Source organism: Oryzias melastigma, linkage group LG14 (assembly GCF_002922805.2).
Source record: "Oryzias melastigma strain HK-1 linkage group LG14, ASM292280v2, whole genome shotgun sequence".
NCBI lineage: Eukaryota > Metazoa > Chordata > Actinopteri > Beloniformes > Adrianichthyidae > Oryzias > Oryzias melastigma.
The window spans coordinates 3,665,605-3,681,029 of record NC_050525.1 but is presented as its reverse complement, the minus strand read 5'-3'; the positions used below and the strand labels follow the sequence as shown (position 1 = coordinate 3,681,029).

The 15,425-nt window shown below is 41.6% G+C and overlaps 2 protein-coding genes across 2 annotated transcripts in view; one reads left to right on the top strand and one right to left on the bottom strand.

Annotated features, from left to right (window-relative positions):
• Positions 1 to 15,425, top strand: part of ankfy1 (ankyrin repeat and FYVE domain containing 1) — an 18,164-nt gene extending 2,739 nt beyond the window's left edge. The window contains exons 2-25 of the mRNA XM_024265675.2: positions 183 to 390; positions 643 to 761; positions 2,487 to 2,622; positions 2,700 to 2,823; positions 5,391 to 5,540; positions 5,621 to 5,786; positions 5,853 to 6,057; positions 6,129 to 6,197; positions 6,268 to 6,470; positions 6,540 to 6,637; positions 6,988 to 7,189; positions 7,701 to 7,799; positions 7,887 to 8,040; positions 8,343 to 8,511; positions 9,715 to 9,833; positions 10,729 to 10,885; positions 10,991 to 11,191; positions 11,267 to 11,443; positions 11,521 to 11,668; positions 13,655 to 13,745; positions 13,829 to 13,953; positions 14,035 to 14,181; positions 14,251 to 14,341; positions 14,420 to 15,425. Of these exons, the coding sequence (XP_024121443.1) occupies positions 183 to 390; positions 643 to 761; positions 2,487 to 2,622; positions 2,700 to 2,823; positions 5,391 to 5,540; positions 5,621 to 5,786; positions 5,853 to 6,057; positions 6,129 to 6,197; positions 6,268 to 6,470; positions 6,540 to 6,637; positions 6,988 to 7,189; positions 7,701 to 7,799; positions 7,887 to 8,040; positions 8,343 to 8,511; positions 9,715 to 9,833; positions 10,729 to 10,885; positions 10,991 to 11,191; positions 11,267 to 11,443; positions 11,521 to 11,668; positions 13,655 to 13,745; positions 13,829 to 13,953; positions 14,035 to 14,181; positions 14,251 to 14,341; positions 14,420 to 14,552 (3,491 nt within the window). The 3' untranslated portion in view covers positions 14,553 to 15,425. The remainder of the gene's footprint in view (positions 1 to 182; positions 391 to 642; positions 762 to 2,486; positions 2,623 to 2,699; positions 2,824 to 5,390; positions 5,541 to 5,620; positions 5,787 to 5,852; positions 6,058 to 6,128; positions 6,198 to 6,267; positions 6,471 to 6,539; positions 6,638 to 6,987; positions 7,190 to 7,700; positions 7,800 to 7,886; positions 8,041 to 8,342; positions 8,512 to 9,714; positions 9,834 to 10,728; positions 10,886 to 10,990; positions 11,192 to 11,266; positions 11,444 to 11,520; positions 11,669 to 13,654; positions 13,746 to 13,828; positions 13,954 to 14,034; positions 14,182 to 14,250; positions 14,342 to 14,419) is intronic.
• LOC112142382 (neuferricin) overlaps positions 15,338 to 15,425 on the bottom strand; it is a gene marked incomplete in the record, with an annotated part of 9,541 nt that continues 9,453 nt past the window's right edge. The window contains 1 exon segment of the mRNA XM_024265705.2: positions 15,338 to 15,425.

Below are 15,425 nucleotides of genomic sequence, written 5' to 3'. Positions count from 1 at the left end.
ACACTCTTGACTCCATATAACATGAAATAACGACTAATCAACTATTAGATTTGTCAACTATTTTAATAGACAATTAGTCATTGATTAGTCGACCCATCCTGTAAGCCCTAACAAAGAAATAAAGGTCTAAACTATTTCATCTCTGCATCTCGTTTTGTCCTCATTACCTTGATGCGGCACAGAGGAGGTGGCCAAGCTGCAGAAGCACCTGGCCCTGTTGCGGCAGGAGTACGTGAAGATGCAGCAGAAGCTGGCCGACACCGAGAGGCGCTGTGCCGTGCTTGCTGCTCAGAGCTCCAGTCAGGGTTCCTCCGGCCCTGTAGCCGCAGACACCTTCATCAGCCGCCTGCTGGAAATCGTGGCCAGCCTCTATAAGCAGGAACAGTACAGGTGAGGCTCACGGCTGTGTATCAATGCAGCATCCTTACATATATCATCAGACATTTTTATTTATTTATTTTTTAATAAATCTTCAGTTTGAATTCTCTTTAAAGTATCTCTCTATAGTTGAGTTCAACTTGTACAAATTAATTCCTGTGAATTATAAATCATTTCCTAATTTCAATATTTTTCTTTATGGGGTTTTTACAAAGCCGTTGTGCTCTGGTTTCCTCAAGAGTTACTGTAGTCATTGTTTTTCAGCGATCTGACGGTGAAAGTTGCTGGTGAAGACTTTTGCGCCCACAAGTTTGTGCTGGCTGCTCGCAGTGACGTCTGGAGTCTGGCTAATTTGACCACCACCTCTCATCTGGACCTGTCAGGTGAGTAACCCTGCAGCGTTTTTGAGGGGTGATGAGCCCATTATCAAAGTCTGACTCTGATCATCTTTTGACCTATTGTCCTTAGATTGTGATTCTGCTGTTTTTAGCCAAAATTTAAAAAAAGAACAAGTGTTGTTTTCTATGACATAGTTTCTGCAGAGCAACAGTAGTTCATTAGAAATTCAACTCTTAGTTGTGGGTGTGAATGTTGGTGTGGAGCAATACTGCCCCCTTTCCCCTCCCTGTTTCAGAGAGTTCTCTGTTTACACTTTCCTGCTAGCTTACAGCCCCTCACACCCCCAACTTAAAGAGTAGCAAAACCCTCAACTTTTTTGGCCTTTGACTTCTATAAATTGGGCTATTAAGTTCTGTATGTTGGTCATTAATGCATTTTTGACAAATTAAATTAAACTTGTTTAATTTAAAATAGTCCAATACTGTCAGTATGATGCCCCCTACAGGTTGAATTGAAGAATTACATTTGAATTTCATGATATTCAAACCTTTTTAAGTCCCACGTCATCATCTACAGTAATGATAACAGTCCTGTTCCTAAGCCCCGCCCCTCTGACTGGATTTTCACATTTCAGCTGTGGGTGGAGTCAGCCTCCAACTTCCCTGTTTGGTTACCCTTTAACATTACCGCAGTATCAAAAATGGCGAGCAATATCTGAGCAATCCAGTCGTACAGTTTTTAGCCGGATATCACTTCAGACGTGCAAATAACAAAGACGTTCATGGATCTAGTCGTCTACAAGTGGATGCATCAGAATGAAGCGGACCAGGGAGCTCAGTGTATTTTCCACATCTCAAAATAGCTCTTTTTCAAACTGCCTTTTTTCATTTGCTACTGATTCACAAAAATTTGAATCAAGAAATACTCAGAAATGCACATTTTAGCTTAATTTTCTTTCATATGTTCTACATCATTAGATAAATGCAATAAGAACGTGTTAAAAACACTAAAAAACCCAAATTTTGATCAGATTCCATTTGGAACCCCTTAAGAACACACTTTTCCTAGCAAGTGCACAGATGTTGAAGTGAATCTGGATCACATTTTCATTTGTGTAAAAGCTCTAAATTAATTCACACAGTTTTAATCAGTTATTAAATATTTTTAAAATATATTTATGAGGTTCTTCCGCTGTTAATTTATGTCTAAGCTGCTTGATATTCTGGAATCTCTTGTTGCTTTTTTGTCACTGAACTTGCTCCACACCAACTCTCAAACTGAAAAAACTGGTAAACTTTACCCACATGAGCAACAGCTGTTAACTTTGACCTCCAAAATCAGAACAGAGAGGGGCGGATTGACTGTGGAGTCCGGTGTGTTTGTGACGGCTGTAGCCCATCGCTGATGTTTGAACAGCGTGTGCCAGCTCACTGCATGACTCATGAGATTGTGAATTAATGGAGGATCAGATCAGAGAGTCCGACTCACTCCTGGATATTTTAGAATGAAATAGTGAGCTCTCATGTTGATAACCGTGTGCTGATGTTCCTCTGCAGGGTTTTTATTGCAGAGAACAAAAGTAAAAAATAAAGTTTTGAAGACCAGACTGAGTGGGACACAGTTTATTTCTTTTAGCTATCAAACTATGTCCACTTCAGATGTGTTTTTTAGTTACCTGTAACAAAAATACATTTTATTAATCTGATGATTTACTACAGTTTGTTTTTCTGTTCAGACCTTGAATAATGCATCCTTTTGCTGGTTTGTAGATTGCAAACCGGAGGTTGCTGTGGCGATGCTGCAGTGGGTGTACACGGATGACCTGGAGCTCAGCGAAGATGATGTCTTTCTGATCGATTTGATGAAGCTTGCAAACCGCTTCCAGCTGCAGATGCTCAGAGAGAGGTTTGAACTATCCGGTGGATTTTAGTGGGACGTGTGCAGCTGCATCTCCTTAACTCTCTGGTTCTCCACTTCTCCAGGTGTGAGAAAGGCGTCATGTCGTCGGTGAACGTGAGGAACTGCATCCGCTTCTACCAAACCGCAGAGGAGCTGGACGCCAGCACACTAATGAACTACTGTGGCGAGATCATAGCGAGCCATTGGGTGAGTGTCTGAGGACGGAGTAGTTGGGTCTCAACTTTCACATCAGTCATCACGATGTGAAATAAAAAGATCCACGAGATTTGAATCCCTTTGACCAAACATTTTCCAGCTTTAGGTTGCAGACATGCACTATTAAACAGTAGAAGAACAAGAAGAAGCGTTCAATAAGCTATGTTTAAAACATAGACAGCAAAAGCAATGGACATAGCAACTCCACCCCCTGGACTTCCAAACAGGAAGTACCTGCTGGTTGCAAGAAGATCAAAGCCCATAGACTTCCATTGAGAAATAAACATTTATAAGTCAGTCATTTTATTTGTCAGTATAACCATTCTTGCTCTGATGCTTTCTTCTAAACATCTTCTTTCTAATCCTAATTTTTTTAAATATCTTTTTTCTTTTCTTCAACTGTCCACACAATCAACATGAATCAGCTGAGTCTGTCATGGAAACGTTAATGGCACAAGGCCACTTTTCTTTTACTGACAGTCAGCTGGTTTGCGTTGATTGCATAAGGACTTTACATCTGTGGCTGTGATGCAGAGCTAGAGTGGTCGACCTTAAGTTAGAAGATCAAAATTTTGGTATCCACCTTTCCCGCCTGTGAATTAAAGTGTCTTTGAGTGAGACGCTGAGGCCCACATCAGTCCTGGAGCTGCCGTCAGTGTGTGGATGTGTGGTTTAACCGTGAGAGTAACTGTAAAGCGCTTTGGGCTTTCTAAGAAGGTAGTACAGCAATAAATAAATACCATTTACTACAAAGTCTTGCGTATTAGCCATTGACAGTATATAGAGATGGACACAGCTGGATGTGACGTGACCCATAGAAAATGCCTTACCCCGACTCCAGCGAAATGAAGCCAATTCAGTCACAATTTTTCCTAGAAACGACGCCGCCATTTGGAGACAGGTGAAAGTGATTGACCCAAGTCGTCTGTGTCAATATTTCTATGGATATTACTGTCACCAATCATGTTGGAAGTCCACACCCCTTCTACTGAAAGCAGCTCGGGAGAATCTGTCAAACATACAAGCTGGGGGCCAGAGGGCACCACATGCTTCTACTTAGCCATCTGATTGATCAGTTTATAACTTGTGGGGAAGAAACAATATCTTTAAAAAAAAAATAGTCTTAGCAAGAAGAAAAAGAAAAATGTATCGTAGTAAAACTGGTTAATCTGACAAACAGAATGTAATAACTGTTCATTTCTCAATAGAAGTCTGTGGGATTTTGGCTTCTTGGCGCCAGCAGGTACTTCCTATTTGGAAGGAGATGGGGGAGGGGTCACTCAGTCCAGTTCTCATATACTGTCACTTCCATCAGCAAAAAGCTGCTTTTCTTTGCTTCAAAATCCCCTAGAATAACATTAATTGCATAAACATTTGTAGAGTGGAAAGAATGTTGAGTCTGGAGCTAAAGCTGGTGTGTGGGAGCTGAAAGCACTTCAGCCTTTGTGTTCTAATTATGGGTGTCGACGTTGACGCACGCAATTAATCAAATTAACACGTTAATATTTATTAATGCTAATTAATTACACCTCCGACTTCTGCTTCACGAGGCTTCCACGGCGTGCTTTACTTTCTGACAAAACACATTCCGTCTGCTTTTTTTCCCCACTTTTACCATGGTCTGTTACACAAGAAATAAATTTCTAACTGATTTTTAGTCATTTATTCTTGATATTTTTTCGATTACAACGTTTTTTCACTCAAAGCTGACGATTTGATTTGTGGTGCGCCCCGTTGTCATGGTAACATCATCTGCAGCGTTAATTGAAACTATAAGCTGATCGTCACGACGGACTAAACAAAGCATCATTTCACAGAGAAAGTTCTAACTGCTTGTTTTTGTCCAGATGATGACGAAAACGTTTGTTTTGAAGAAGCCCTCACAGTGATATTGAACATTTGGGTTATGTGACCGGTGTTGTACATCCACACCCAGCAGCCAATCAGAATCAAGTATTCACCTGGACCATGGTAGAAGTTCATCTTAAAGTTAGTTAAAGTGCCGAAAAACAGTGTTTCTTATGACTGTATGTCAGTTTCTTTTGAGTTTTTTCTTTTTTTCGTTTTTGAGCAACACTGCAGACATAACTCTTTACAGACTTTATCTTACTGGGATGTCTGAGTTAGCACTTTATAAAGTAAAAAACTTCAGACAAGAAAAAGGAAGGGGCATTTTTCTTTCTGGCTTGTTTTTGTTCAAAAGCCACATGTTGTCATATAAAATTAATTGCAATCTAAAGTGTTAATCTGATCATTTTTTTTTTGTATTCGATGGGTAGCACTAGTTCTAAAACACATTTTGTGGATGAAATTTGTGTTATTTGACAATAGATCCAGATAAGTTAATTCCATAACTTGTGCATTTTGTCCCCTTTAGTTTTACTGTTGCAAACTTCCTGGTTTGTATTTTTTTTTCCTGAGCGCTTTTTAAGGATGTTAAATGTATTAGAGCCTAATGCAATAACTGGGTCTTTGTCTCTGTTTTGTCTCAGTTAAATATCAACAGTTGTTGTGTTTTCATGTTGACACTGATCTTTTGTTGTGCTTCATATTTTTAGGATGATCTTAGGAAAGAAGATTTCAGCACCATGAGTGCCCAGCTTCTATACAAAATGATCAAATCTAAAACGGAGTATCCTCTGCACAAAGCTATTAAAATCGAGAGGGAAGATGTCGTCTTCCTGTATCTCATTGAGATGGACTCACAGGTCAGTTTTTGTTGTTGTTGTTCTCTGCTCTTTGATTTTGCTTAAACAGGCTTTCATGTTTTGTTTTTGTCTCCCCTCAGTTGCCTGGTAAGCTGAATCAGCTGGACAATAACGGGGACCTGCCTCTTGACCTGGCATTGTCTCGTAAATTGGAAAGTATAGCCAACACTCTAGTGAACAACAAGGCAGACGTAGACATGGTGGATCAGAGTGGCTGGAGCTTGCTGCACAAGGCCATCCAAAGAGGTTCGCTTCTCTTTGTCAGACATTTCTCTGTAGAAGCCTTGAAACTGACTTGCCGACCTCCTCTAGGTGATGAATTTGCCTCCATCTTCCTGATTCGTCACTCGGCTCAGGTGAATGCAGCCACCGTGGGGGCGGTGGAAACCCCGCTTCACTTGGTCTGTTCTTTCAGCCCCAAGAAACACTCTGCTGAAGTGATGAGCGGCATGGCACGGATCGCGGAAGCACTGCTCAAAGCTGGAGCTAACCCCAACATGCAGAACAGCAGGGGCCGGTAGGTCACATGACTCCCGGGTCATTAGGTTTGAACGGCACGACTTCAGTTCAGTGTTTGGTCATTTGCAGAACTCCGCTGCATGAAGCCGTGGTATCAGGAAACGAGACCGTGTTCCAGCAGCTGCTACAGTGCAAACAGTGAGTTCAGTTCTAAAGGACGGATGTGAAATAAGCCAAACCTCCCATCACAGCCCGACTGTCTCACCAGGCTGGACCTGGAGCTGAAGGACCATGAGGGCAGCACAGCTCTGTGGCTGGCCCTGCAGTACATCACCCTGTCCTCCGACCCGTCTGTGAACCCCTTTGAGGACGACGCCGTCATCGTGAACGGCACCTCGTTTGACGAGAACGGCTTTGCAGCGGAACTGATCAAGAGGGGAAGCAATCCTGACGCTCCTGACGCTTCCACAGGCAAACGCTGCTTTTACACTTAATTTGAATGTGCTTGGCTTTGATTTTAACGTATTTGTATCTCTACAGAAAACTGCCTTATTCAGAGAGCTGCTCAGGCTGGCAATGAAGCTGCTGCTCTTTTCTTAGCCACTCACGGTGCAAAGGTCAACCACGTTAACAAACTGGTGCGTATAAATGTTTGGTCACGAGAAAGTGGTGATCTGTGTGTTTTCAGAGCTGCAGCACTCACATCTCAGTCTAAGTTCAAATACTTTGATGGTCAAATTAAGGTTTAAATGTACAAACAGGTTTAGCCAAATCCATCTAGATCAGGGGTGTCCACATCCAGATTTCCAGAAGTCCTCCTGATCAGGTGTCTTTAGCCAATAAAGAGCTTCAATGGCAGGTTGGTTGGAAAATATGTATAATATGGATTTGGACACTCCTGATCTAGAAAAGAAACTTTTTTACATCTCCATTTTTAAAAGTTGTTGAATGACATAAGTCTGGCACTGACTGCCTTGTTGTCCTGCAGGGTGAGAGCCCGCTCCATACAGCCTGTCGGAACGGCCTGGCAAACCTGACAGCTGAGCTGCTCCAGCAGGGGGCCAACCCCAACATGCAGACCCAGAAGGCTCTGCCGGATGATGCACACGGCGTGGCCCTACAGACCCCCCTGCACATGGCCATCGCTCACAAACACCCGGATGTGGTGTCCGTCATCCTGGAGCAAAAAGGTGGGCAAAGGGTTTTTCTGAAGGGGCCGTACCATGATCAAGTCTTTCAGAGTGAACTATATTCATAGATATGATCATATATTACCTTTGGAACACTAAAAAACACATTATTTATGAAATATTAGTTATTTTTAACTCTTTTCATAAGAAATGCAGACGGCAACACCAGATGAACATTTCAGGATTTATTGAAATGATGAGAACATTGTTCTGAGGGTTGGTCAGTCTCAACGGTTCTGCCTAAAACTCAGAGGTGAATTTCTAATGCATTCCTTCCGCTCTGGAGAAACTATGTCTTAGAAAACGACTCTGGATATTGGCTAAAACAGCATAATCGTAGAAGACTTCTGGGTACACTTTCAAATTCATTAAAAGACGAGTTGGACTATAAGAGACTATAATTAGGTTGCATGTATAGCAGAAGTATTCTTTACTCTGTGTTTGTAATATTACCCAGCTGAACTTTGTGAAGCTGATCCTCTTGTTCCGGTCTTGCTCTCTGCTCCTGCAGCTAATGCACTTCATGCCACCAACAACCTGCAGATCATTCCAGACTTCAGTCTCAAAGACGCCATGGACCAGACGGTGCTGGGTTTGGCCCTGTGGACCGGTACGTCACAGAGCTCCTCCTGATGATTCAGACACGAGCACCAGAGACCCCGCTTTGTGGTTTTAATGTCTAACTTGTCCCCGTTAGGTATGCACACTATAGCAGCTCAGCTGCTGGGCTCAGGAGCTTCTATCAACGACACGATGTCCAACGGACAAACCCTGCTTCACATGGCCATCCAGAGACAGGACAGCAAGAGCGCTCTCTTTCTGCTGGAACATCAGGCAGACATCAACGTCCGGTAACCTCAATGACCTTTGGAAACTCACCTGATTGTTTTTATGCAGAATGCAAAGCACAAATGTGTTTAAAGCATCTGCAGTGGAGTTAGGGGGATCACGTAGCTTTTCTTTATGTGATGTGTATGTAATAACTTGTGAAAGCAGCTGATGGACTCGGGTCTCTGACCTTCTGTTGCTTTCTAAAGATCCATTGATTAGACCTTTAACAAAATCCTCTGCAAAACAAAAGCTTTACATCATGAGGTTCCCAGTGTTTAAGATGAGCAGTCCATTTTATTTCTTCCACTTTCTCTCCTACCAGGACTCAAGAGGGACAAACAGCACTACAGCTGGCCATCAGCAACCAGCTCCCCCTGGTGGTGGATGCCATTTGCACAAGAGGGGCAGACATGTCAGTGGTGGACGACAAAGGGGACCCTCCGCTGTGGCTGGCTCTGGAGAATGGCCTGGAGGATATTGCATCCACGTTGGTAAGACAGCAGAAGACTTCACACTATTTTATCTGTTTTTATCTGCTTTCAGTTTTAAAAGCGTTTTCTTTCTTTGTTTTTTGCTGTGACAAACATTCTGGGACAATATCATCCACATTTTATGAAAATAACTGTGCTCCTTCTGCAATAAGTGACATCCATAAAGTAGGATTATAGATGTTTTAAAGCTGTAAAACTCCTCACTGTACACTTTTCTCAGACAGACATGAACATTTTCACACTTTTCACTCTTATTTAAACTCTCAAAGTTCAAACCTTCATGGAAAAACAAGTCCAGGATTATAGAATGAAAACAAAGATCTGATCGTGATCAAAGATTCAGGTAGCATCTGGACAGGAGACATAGCATGAAAGAGATTGATTGACAAGATCAACAGCCAATCAGGATTCGGAATACGGTGTGTTGTAAAAAATAAAAATATTCAAATTTGCACCAAAAAAAAAAACACAAAACAGCGTTTTGGAAATTAGTTTTTAATTTGGCAACATGCTAGTTGTTTCTGGCAAATTTGGAATTTAGATAAAATTTTAGTATTATGCTAGCTGTTTTGTAAAAATGTGACTTTTTTTGTTCAGTTTTTTAGCTAATTTGGGGTTTAGCTAATATTTTAGCATTATGCTAGCTGTTTTGTCAAAATTAAACTTGTTTTAAGCTCTTTAGACAAATTTGGATTTTAGCTAATATTTTAGCATTATGCTAGCTTTTTTGACATTAGTCTTTGTTCAGTTTTTTAGGCTAATTTGGAGTTTAGCTAATATTTTTAGCATTATGCTAACTGTTTTGTCAAATTTTAACTTGCTATAAGCTCTTTTGACAAATTTAGAGTTGAGCTAATATTTTAGCATTATGCTAGCTGTTTTGTGAAAATTAAACTTGTTTTAAGCTTTTTTGACAAATTTAGAGTGTAGCTAATATTTTAGCATTTTGCTATCTGTTTTGGCAAAATTAGACATTTTTCCTCTTTTTGGCTAATTTGGCATTTAGCTGATATTTTTGGCAAGCTTTGAGATTAAGTGTTGGCAGCTATCATATTACCCTTTTGCATTGTTAGCAGTCAGTTTCAGCATTTTCAGCGATCAGCTCTGGCATCTTAAGCGGCCACTTTCAGCTAACAGCATTTACTCTTGCTTTATCGCAGGTAATGCTACAAACCTAGTTTTCATTTGCTCTCCTCCTCCAAGGTCCGGCATGGCTGTGACTCCACCTGTTGGAGCCCGGGCCCCTCTGGCTGCATGCAGACTCTCCTGCACCGAGCTGTAGATGAGAATAACGAGGTTTCAGCCTGCTTCCTCATCCGTAGGTCTGTCCCATTTCCTTCAAGTGGTTCTGCACTTTTTCCCATTTCAGACAAAAGCTAATGGTTGTTATTGAACCCTTTAACACCTGAGCGTCGCTGGAGACGCTTAAACATCTTTAACATGCTGTCATTTTTTAAATGTTAACACGATTCCAGTAGATTCTGAAGGACAAAAGCAGCTCGTCGACCAGATCTGCTGGAATTAACATGTTAACATTTAAAACATTACAGTAAATCAAAGAACATAAACACTGGAGCTCCAGTGTTAAAGGGTTAAATGATCTCTTTGTGTTACAAAACAGTTTAAACTGATGTGGCGTAACTTTTTAACTTGTACAGGTCCAAGGATGACATTTACGTAACCTAAAACATTTCCCAGAGTACCGGCCGTCTTTGTGAAGGAGTAAAACAGCTGCTGCTTATTCTGTGACCAAATATCTGAAAGGCAGGACTCATTTAAACATAAAAACATTTTACAACATTGAACCTTCCTTAAAGTGTCTAACAGTGGATGGTTCATCAACTGTCCTGACTGAGTTCACCCAAACCTGTTTTTCTTAACGTGGTGAACGGAAAGATTTTTATTTTGTTGGTGTTTAAAGAAAAAAAAGTTTAAATACGGTAGTGTTTAGCTCTAAAACTACTTGAGATGAGAAAAAATGTAGGTAAAGTATTTGATGTTGCCAATGGCCTGTGTTCAGTACCCTTTAATTGCTTGGTCAACCAAGCAATAGAGAATATTTAGTAAACATATTTAACAAAAGCATGATTTTGATGGATTTTTGTCTTGGTTGGGTAGTTGGAGAGTCAAGGAGATTTTAACTACTAACTTGTGTTGTTTTTGTTAATAAAACAAATGTGGCGAGGTGCTTGACTTTTTTCTTTTTTTTTTTTGCAGTGGTTGTGACGTGAACAGCCCTCGACGGCCGGGCCCCAACGGGGAGGGAGACGAAGAAGCCAGAGATGGACAAACGCCTCTTCATCTGGCAAGCAACTGGGGGCTGGAGGAGGTGGTGCAGTGTCTCCTGGAATTTGGAGCCAGTGTTAACACTCAGGTTAGATTTACTAAACATTTGGTTGTCATATAAAAAATCCTTTTGATCAAACTGCAACTCTAGCACTTTTCCAAAGGTCATGTTTAATTCTGTGTTTGTCTTCAGGATGCAGAAGGAAGAACTCCCATCCACGCCGCCATCAGCAACCAGCACAACGTCATCATCCAGCTACTCATTTCCCATCCAGAAATCCGGCTCAACATCCGCGACCGTCAAGGAATGACTCCGTTCGCCTGCGCCATGACGCACAAGAACAACAAAGCAGCAGAAGCGATCCTGAAGAGGGAGCCAGGTGCTGCTGAACAGGTGGAGCTGCAGGAAATGCTTCCCTGTAGGATGGAGGAAAGTGATGTTGTTGTCTGAACTTGAGATTCTGTTCAGGTGGACAACAAAGGCAGGAATTTCCTGCATGTGGCCGTTCAGAACTCTGACATCGAAAGCGTCCTGTTTTTGATCAGCGTTCAAGCCAATGTCAACTCCAGGGTTCAGGATGCAGCCAAACTCACCCCCCTCCACCTGGCTGTGCAGGCCGGCTCCGAGATCATCGTCCGCAATCTGGTAAGACGCCACACTTTTCATGCGTCTGACATGGTGGTGCAGATCGTGTTGGTGAGCAGAGCTGTGTGTGATTCCAGTTGCTCGCGGGAGCCAAAGTAAACGAGGTGACCAAACACAGACAAACGGCGCTGCATTTGGCCGCCCAGCAGGACTTGGCCACTATATGCTCGGTGCTGCTGGAGAACGGCATCGACTTTGCAGCTGAGGATGAGAACGGCAGTAATGGTAGGCTGCTTCTTCTGCGCTCAGCTTTTTTTTTTTGGATTTAGAAAAAAAAATCAGACATTCACAGTTCCAGTTTCAACATTTTAAGGTTTTATGTTTTGAAAACATTGTCTTCTCTATTTTTTTTGTTGTACACTTACAGACTGAAACCAATTTCCACTTAATTGCTGTTTATGCTTTCTCAAGCATTTTCACATCCCGTACATGGACGGGTTAAAACCCAAACAAAGCGTTCTGCTTTAAATCTACCCAAATCACAAAAACATGGATTCACACTGCCAGGCTTTTACAAACTCTAAGATCTAATCCTCGTCTTTCTGGTCTTCCCATGACGTTTTTCTGCTGCGTACATGCTTAGCCTCAAGTATGAGGGAGTGGCTGCAGGGTGTGCGGCTGCATGTCAGAAAAACCAGGATTTGGTCTGTCCACCTCTGAGATGATCGTTGATGAACATAAAAGAATAAGCATGAGCTCAAGTCACAGGGTTTCTTTCTGCAAAGCACGTCAAGTTTAGGGAGGGCTTTGTTGTCTGGATTACAACAGTCTGTCTGCATGTGCTGAGTCATCAGCTGCACCCAGGGGAGCAGCTGGGCTCATTTTCATACTCAAATATTCCGGTGTGCTGAACAAAGTAGAGATAGAAGACTCTGTCAAAGCACAGAAACTGGTTTATAAGATTCTAATGACTTGCTGTACATAAATGCTACCAGACTAAGTCTAGATTCCCTAAATATCACATCCTCACATCAGTATCAAGTCAGGTTTCCATTTTGGTTTCTACTCCATTTTGATTTTTGGTTTTATTCACGTTATTATGTTTCCTCATGTTGTGGTCAGGACAGTCAAAAGTTGTATTTCATTTTAAATAGTTTTAAGTTGGGCTGAGTTAATACAATCGATTAATCTGTCTGAATCTATCTGAGCTTTATAGATCAATAATCCATCCATAAAAGTAGAGATCGATCTAACTCAAAAAAGCTAAATTTCACTAGCTTAATGCTAACATATAAAGGAATTTCCCATAGGACGGCTAATGCTAACGCTCCGTCGACCTAAATAGACATTTCTGACTAAATTAACAAGACATTTTAAGGAAAATTTTTTTAAAATAACCATTTGTGGTCTAAAACGGTTTTATTTTTTGCTCATACTTTGTTTTTCTTCTGGAATAAGGTGTAATGCTATAGCGTGATCACCACCCAGTGGCCAAACTCAAACACCCTCCAGAAGAAGCAGAACAATTGTTGCAGCTTCTCTGTATGCTATTAACAATCTCATAATTTCAATAATAAATTTGACAGATTGTGAACCTTATCAGATTAATATGAAAATCTTCAAAATGCATATAGATAATTTATGTATTTCTTAACAAATGAGTCTAAATGTGTAAACTGTGTAAACTCAGAACTGAACTGAATTGAAAAGATTAAAAAATATCTGAATTAAATCGATTTCGGAAATTATTAGTAATACCCAGCCCTAGTTTCAAGTCTGTAATGTAGTTTGAGTTACATAAAGTGCTTTATTAACAAAAACCTATCTCATTTGAAGGAACTGCCATAATATAAAAACAGAAGTTTTCCCACTCCCATCATCTTTTGATCCTTTTTTTTAATTATAATTTTGCTGTTTTTTTACCAAGACCAAAAACGGACGTAGTTTCTGCAGAGCGGCAGGAGTTCACCTCTGAGTTGGGAGTTGGACCTTTAGCGTGGAGAGACCCCGCCCCCCCTCCCCATTGCGAGCTTGTGGTTCACCGAGCATATTTTCAGCGTCACAAATACGATCTTATTCGTCTGCTCCTGATTCACAACAATAAAGAAATACTCAGAAATGCCATTTTAAGCTTCGTTTTCTTCATAAATGTCCTCCATCAAGAGAAAAATACCACAAGAACTTTCCATCATATTTAGATTTTTGTCGATGTTGTTGTTTGCTGCTGTTTTTTCACTATCCCTCCCCGTCTTCCTGTAACGTCTTCCTCAGCTCTGCATCTGGCTGTGATGCACGGCCGCCTTAACAATGTCCGAGTCCTCCTCACCGAGTCCAACGTTGATGCTGAGGCCTTCAATCTCAGGTACGCTCTATATTATTCTTTCTGCTCAAACTGGAAAACACTTCAAACTATAATTCTAAAGAAATGTTCCTTTTCTCTTTTAGGGGTCAGTCACCGATGCACGTTCTAGGACATTATGGCAAAGAGAACGCTGCCGCCATCTTTGAGCTGTTCCTGGAGTGCATGCCTGAATATCCTCTCGACAAACCAGACAACGAAGGGAACACCGGTAGAGTGGACCGTGTTCCTGTGATCTCCACAGAAATGTCTCATGAAAACAGGAATGTGAGCGTTTCGTGTCCTGTTGCAGTGCTGCTCTTGGCGTATATGAAAGGGAACGCAAACCTCTGCCGTGCCATCGTACGAGCCGGGGCTCGACTGGGCGTCACCAATAATCAGGGCGTCAACATCTTTAACTACCAAGTTGCAACAAAGCAGCTGCTTTTTCGCCTTCTAGGTTAGTTTGTTACACTTTGAGTGCGGAGAGTTGGTGGAAATCTTTACCAATAACTTCTTTTCCTTGTAGATATGCTGTCCAAAGAACCCCCGTGGTGTGATGGATCCAACTGTTATGAATGTGCTGCAAAGTTTGGAGTCACAACCCGTAAACATCACTGGTTAGTAGACAAATCTTCCTTCATAATTACCGTGTGAATCCATCATTGTGAACTAAACTTCTCTCTGTCTGACCGCAGCCGCCATTGTGGGCGACTGCTGTGCCACAAGTGCTCTTTAAAGGAGATTCCCATCATCAAGTTTGACTTGAACAAACCGGTGAGAGTGTGTGACATCTGCTTCGACGTACTGACTCTAGGCGGAGTGTCGTAGAGCTCGGCGGCCACGCCACATCCAACCGTGCCCGGCTATCCCAGAGCAGCAGGAGATATACCGTCTTTATACTATCCCCGTCTATGAAATACCATTAATCTTCTAGAGGGACCTTCCAAATATAAACCCTTCTGATTGTCCCACAGCAGCTCTCCAGCTCGCTGACGTCTGGACGGAGTTGATTCATTTTCTAAGACAATGTTTGTGCTCTTATAACTACAGGCAAGTAACTGTTTCAAGAATTCAGTCACCTACAGAGAGGCTTTCTTATTTCATCCTGACAGAAACGAGATTACGTTTTTTCTTTGGGTTAAACCCGTCAGTCAGACGTTAGATCTGACCGGACTCGGGTTCACCTTTTCTGTCATCTGTCTTCTTGTTTAATCAAAAGATGCAGGTGGATTTAAAGAGCGAGGCTCCTTTTTTCTGTGTGAAGGATTTCCAGATCAGCCTTTGATAGCCTTAAATTTACAACACCACCCAGTTGTGTGCAAAGGAGGCGGGGCCAACCCCACAGATAAGAAACGGCGTGCCAGATTTGAAATGGACAAAATGTGACCTTTTTTCTTATCTCAAGCAGAATCACCTTTCAGAAGTCCTCTTGAGTTAAATATCATGTGTCATTAAATCTGTAGCCTTTCTGAAGATGTTTTGAAAGCATTCCAGTTCTGTTGAGTTTCTGCTCCATCTCTTAGCCTAACAGGTGCACTTTATAAAAATATCATGACATTTCCGATCAACGGGGAGAACGTTGGCTGCAGACGTAGAACCTCTTAAGTATTGTTAAATTGTACAGATAAATGTGTGATATTTTTGACCACTACAACTGTTTTGTACTTAAATGCTCTTTGTGCTTGTTTTTGTGACAAACTT